The sequence below is a fragment of the Cyprinodon variegatus genome, unplaced genomic scaffold (genome assembly GCF_000732505.1).
Source record: "Cyprinodon variegatus isolate N-32 unplaced genomic scaffold, C_variegatus-1.0 Scaffold1435, whole genome shotgun sequence".
NCBI classification, from domain to species: Eukaryota; Metazoa; Chordata; class Actinopteri; order Cyprinodontiformes; family Cyprinodontidae; genus Cyprinodon; species Cyprinodon variegatus.
The window spans coordinates 1,726-7,419 of record NW_015151888.1 but is presented as its reverse complement, the minus strand read 5'-3'; the positions used below and the strand labels follow the sequence as shown (position 1 = coordinate 7,419).

At 37.6% G+C, this 5,694-nt stretch overlaps 1 protein-coding gene across 1 annotated transcript in view; it reads left to right on the top strand.

Moving 5' to 3' along the window:
- LOC107103373 (lipase member H-like) overlaps nucleotides 1-5,386 on the top strand; it is an 18,716-nt gene extending 13,330 nt beyond the window's left edge. The window contains exons 7-10 of the mRNA XM_015403065.1: nucleotides 581-670; nucleotides 785-893; nucleotides 1,875-2,048; nucleotides 3,385-5,386. Of these exons, the coding sequence (XP_015258551.1) occupies nucleotides 581-670; nucleotides 785-893; nucleotides 1,875-2,048; nucleotides 3,385-3,469 (458 nt within the window). The 3' untranslated portion in view covers nucleotides 3,470-5,386. The remainder of the gene's footprint in view (nucleotides 1-580; nucleotides 671-784; nucleotides 894-1,874; nucleotides 2,049-3,384) is intronic.
- Nucleotides 5,387-5,694: the final 308 nt, after the last annotated feature.

The following is a 5,694-nucleotide window of genomic DNA, read 5'->3' as shown; positions in this document are numbered from 1 at the left end:
TGATCCTGCATCCATGTTTATTTCTGATTCTGTTCATGGTGGAGAATCCTGCTTCACAGCAGCAGGTTGAGCCAAACATCCTCTAAATGTTCAGGGTCATCTTTGAGCACCATTTCACTTTTCTTTCACCACAGTTCTTCCAGCAGTCCACACTTTCTCGGCTCTCTTTTTCTCATCATCCTCTCCTTCTTTCCCATCGCCATCGACTGACAGCAGCTCATTGGATCATTTGTACCACATGTAGCCTGGTCCAGGATGCTCTGAAGGCTTTACCGTAATAACATGAGAAGCGGTGCAAGTGAAGTTAGACACTTTCATCGTATAGCATGTGGTAATTTATAAATATTTTAAATCAGGTTGGGTCCGGATCTGGACTGCGGTCCGCTAATCCGTGACTTCTGTCCTAGACCAAACAGGACAAAGAAGCATTTGCAGCCCATGACATACAAAGGTCCACTGGGAGGCTTTTGGGAAAAAAAATAAAATAGATGCATACATTCTTGGCCAAGAATTCCGTTTTTATAAGACGGTTAAATATGTCCAGATCTTCTCTAAAACTAACCCTGATTTTTACCTGCAGGCTACAACCTTAGCCAGTGGAGAGATGCTCTAGTGCAGCTAGGACAGACCAAAGTCTTCTTCAGCACCACCGCCTCCCTGCCCTACCAGAGTGAGTCCTGAAAAATTTTAACTCCTACTGCAATGAAAAGAGCAAAAGCCCCACTGTGGAGCAGGCTGGTTTTCTATGGTTGACTGCTAATACTCTGTGTCCTGTGTGTGGCAGAGCTGAGCTACAGAGTGGACATGGTGACTTGGAACCAGTACCTGAGATGGGGGGTCGTCTACATCCGTCTGCACAGTGGCAGGAACTTCACAGAGGCCCGGATAGACCAGTGAGTCTGATTTATTTCAGTTACAATGTTAGATGTACAGTAAGCAGGTTTACAGTATCAGTCATTCAAAATGGCCTTTCCCAGTCAAACTCCAGCCGAATGGCAGCAAACTTCCAGCCACTGGAGTGACCTCTTCCTTCTCCTGGGTGTGCATATTTTTTACTCTGACTCCACCCTTTCCCTGAATTACAGCGTCTGACCAAGAGATGGTGCTTCTCTTTAGATCTTAATGTCCACAAATCATGAACAGAAAGAATATTTTAGTACAAAGATTGATGTTTAAAAAAGGAAAGTGGGGAAAACTTTAATGGCTACTGCTGTTGGTCTAAAGTTCATAGCTCTGCAGAAGTCCTGATCCAGCTTCATGTTAGTTATAGTTCTCTTCCAAGCAGACCTTCCTTAAAGTGCTCCATATCTACAGTCAATCAGGATGTCTTACATTAGTTTAATGCTTTTCTTTAGACTTTGACCGATTTTGTTTTTTTTTGGCTTAACCTCCTATTAGTAACGCAGATGTTCACTGGAAAAAATGAAATCTAGATAAGTCATTTTTTCTTAAAATAAGTGCATTTGTTCTTGGATTGAGGAGGTAAAACAGACATTTTGCTAATGGAACAAGACAAATTTAACTTAAAATAAGAAAATACAATTGCACTGTCTTATTTCAAGTGCATATTATCTAATTATCTTATTTTAAGAGAAAGAAATACTCATTCCATTGGCAAACTATCTCATTTACCTATTCAGATTAAGGGTAAACACTTAATTTAAGACATTTTTACTTATTTTGTTTTCAAATGTTTAAAGACATTGAGATATAAAATGACTTCAAATAAAAGGGCTGATTCACATGACAAGACTTAAACAAAGCAAGATTAGTTTTTAAGCTTTTAACAGACCCTGACTTTGTTAGTTGTGTGATCAGATTCCCAATAATGGAGGAAAAAGGTGTTTGAATCTAACTGTGACCCTGTCTGGCAGTAAGCTGCTGCGGTTCGAACAGTACACCTCCACTCGACTGCTGGCCCAGTTCGATGAGGACCTGCAGCCCATCCAGAAGATCTCCATGAGGATCAACACCGGGAACATCATCGGCCCTCGTTACAAGATCAGGCTGCTGAGGATTCGCTTCACGCCGCTGGAGCGTCCTGACAGGTCATCTGAGTCACCCTCAGTCTCTCTCTTTAGACATTTAAAGCCCCTTTCAAAGAAGTCCATTATGAGAAGATTGAATTTTAGGAACAATGGTTCTGTAAGGCTTTATACTTCATTTTTGTATTTAATATGAAATCAAGCAGTAAGATATAGATTGATTTTCATGCAAAAGAGTAACACAAATAGATCTTAGCAAGTTAGAAACTACTGCATTTGATATACCAACCTACAAGAAAAGATGAAGGGTAAAACTAGGGCTGAAACAATTAATCGAATTAATCATGATTAATTAATTATTAAAATAATCGTCAACCAATATAGTAATGGATTGTTAAATGAAGTATAGAGACCCACTTAGAGCAGTAGTTATACCAAAATTGTAAAAAAAAAAAAATGTCCAACATTTTGCATTTACTGGAAAAACGATGTCGAAATAAGTAAAAATTTCTTAAATTAGGTGAATTTATCCTTAATTTGAGAAGGTAAATGACATAGTTTACCAATGGAATGAATATTTTTACTCTTAAAATAAGATAATTAGATCATATGAAGTTGAAATAAGACAATGCACTTGTGTTTTCTTATTTTAAATGCAAATTCCCTTGTTCCATTGGTGAAATGTCTGTTTTACCTCCTTAATCCAAGAACAATTAACTTATTTTAAGAAAAAATGACTCATCTAGATTTCAATTTTTTTCAGTGTTCAAAATTTTAAAAACAATTTTGGTCTATATGCTCCTTTCCAAACTCCTCAAGTGAAAAAGTTTGAGTTTCACCTGGTTTGATTTCATAAAAATACTTATTTAATCTTTAGCTATCTGATTATTAATTGATTAATCTAAAAAATAATCGACAGATTAATCGATTTGCAAAATAATCGCTAGTTGCAGTCCTAGATAAGACTATACAAATTTGATTCAGATATAAACAAATACAAGGATATCTTAGCATTTATCAGTAAATTCAGATTTTGGTTGCTTTACAATTTTTAACAGAAATAATCACCAAAAGGATTTTCTGTAAATGCAAAAATGTTATTAGTTTTATCAGCCGTTCCGTGGGTGGAAGATATAAAACAGTTTCAAGCAATAATATACCCAGATTCTAACTGAACTTCCCTCTGAAAGCAAGAAATACTACCTTATTCAGAATACAAAGGATGGGTTGCTATGGCTACCAACCCAAATTAAAATGAAAGGATGTGAGATGGCAGATAAAATTGCATTTAAGACATCTTAAGACTTTTTAACAATATATCTATAAGTAAAATAGAATCTGTTCCAATCGGTGGGTTTAGAAGATGCTGTTTTAACCATTAGAACCGCTTCTCCAACAGGCCAGCGATGTGCCGCTTTGACATCATCATGGAGGAGAACATGGAGGTGGCGTTCAGACCTCTGCCCTGTGAGTCACGCCTCTGACGGTGAGACCCGGCGGACCTCTTCTTCTCTGGACCACATCCGAGTCCCAGCTCCATTTGGGTTACAGGATCTCCAGCTGCCATCGACCTCCAGGCGAACCGGTGGACTCGTCACTGACTGGTGACCTGCTGCTGCTGTGGATTCATGGTGATCAGAACCAGGAACTAAAAGCCCATGTAGGGAACACAAAGGGAACGGATTAGAGTTTCAGCTCACACAGAGAGTATGAATTTACCTCTTTAGAGCAACAAATATCAGAAACCTTTCATCTGCTTCATATTCCAGCCCTGTTCTCATCAAGGGTGACTCATTTGATAAAGGGGACCAACAGGAATCTATTAGAGACATGAATGTTTAAGAAAATGTAATAGTTATATTGATGCAAGTGATTTAACAAAAAGGCCTAATTTGTTTAAGAAGACAGTCTAGTTATCATCCTTTAAACTGGTCGTGATGGATTCCTCTGCTGACCTAAAGGTTCATCAGATTCCTTCTTTGTTCACCGGTTGCTTTTTTTCAACTCCTATGAATCATTCAGATGTAAAAAGAAGTCTAAACTCTAGGATTGAAGCTGTTTTATATCAAGAAAAGCATCAAAACTGCTAAATACCAGCAGCTTGTCCCAAAGATAAAAACAGCTATGGCAAACTTTTAAAATTTTATTTTTAAAAAGATTTTCAGTGATTATATATGCACATTATGGCTGCTTAGTGGAGCAGTGGGTAGCAATGCTGCCTTGCAGCAAGAAGGTTCTTTCTGCATGCAGTTTGCATGTTCTCCCTGAGCATGTGTGGGTTCTCTCCGGGTACTCCAGCTTCCTCTCACACGACTGTTAGGTTAATTAGTTTCTCTAAATTCTCCTGTGTGTGTGTGTGTTCTTGTTTTTCCAACTGCGTGAGGACTTTGGCCTGACTCTATACATACACGTGGGGACCTATGTACCCGTGGGAACCAAATTTGTGAGTGTGTGTGTGAATGGTTGTTTTTCCTGTTTGTCTCTGTGTTGCCCTGTGATGGACTGGTGACCTGTCCAGGGTGTACCCTGCATCTTGCCTGTAGACACCAGCACCCCTTGCGACCCCGTTTGGGATAAGCGTGACGGATAATGGATGGATGGAAATCTAAATGCTACAGTTTTTAGCTTGATCCAGCCTTATTAGTGTTGACTTGTTGGAAAATTTTAAATAAATCTGTATGATCAGATGACTCATCATTCAACGCTCTTCAGTGCAGGATGTAACTGCAGAAAGGCAACTGGAAGATAGTTATCTTCTGTATCAGTGATGTTTATAAAAATCAAGTTAAAGAATACTGCAGAGTATTAAAAATAAAACATGGCACATGGTGCATTTTTATTCATTCTCCAGTTAAATATAATCTAAATAGAATCAAGAACTCCTAGTCTACTAAATGTCTTCACTCTTAGCCTATAATATCTGTATTTTAATGATTATATTTTAAGTCATGGCAGTTTTTATTATCTGAAAGTAACATTCAGATCAGTTTCAGGTAAGAAGTAAGAAAACTTTCTTTTTTCTGTGCCTTTTTTCAGCAGCAATGACTATTTTTAACCTGCAGCTCTCTTTCAAGTTAAGAGTTGATATAAATCAAGGGATCCATCAGTGGAAGGTTGCAGCTGCAGGCTGAGAGCTGCTGGTCCAACATTACAGCTGCAGTGATGTTTGTTCCCACTGCCGTGTGCGTTCATCACACTAATTAGATCTGATCAGAAGAAAAGATCATTTTAAAGGTAAATGTGTGATTATGGATAAACAGAGCAGCAAATTCCAGGTCATATCTGTATCATCTATATCTGAAAATTGTTTTATTGTGTATTACTCTCACACTGTGAAATAAAGTCAGTGTTTTAATCTCAATCTGAAACATTTTCAGTTTGTCTTTGGTGTAAAATGATATAATTGGTTGTTGAAATAAAGTTTAACTTTGTTAAAATGTTTAGTTTATTTTCACCACATCTCCAGGTAACATTTACAGGAAGTTTGATCCATGTTAAAAACACCAAAAACCATCATTCATATGAGATCTTATCTTTAGAATCCATAGAGTTACAAGAAACTGAGACTGTTTAAAACATTGATATTAAAGTGACTGAATGTTAATAATTTAAAACATTATTTTAAACCAAAGGGTGACCAACGAGGATTTGAATCACCTACTTTAGCCAACATTAACTTGGCTCAACTTTCCTTCTTTACTTAGCCATG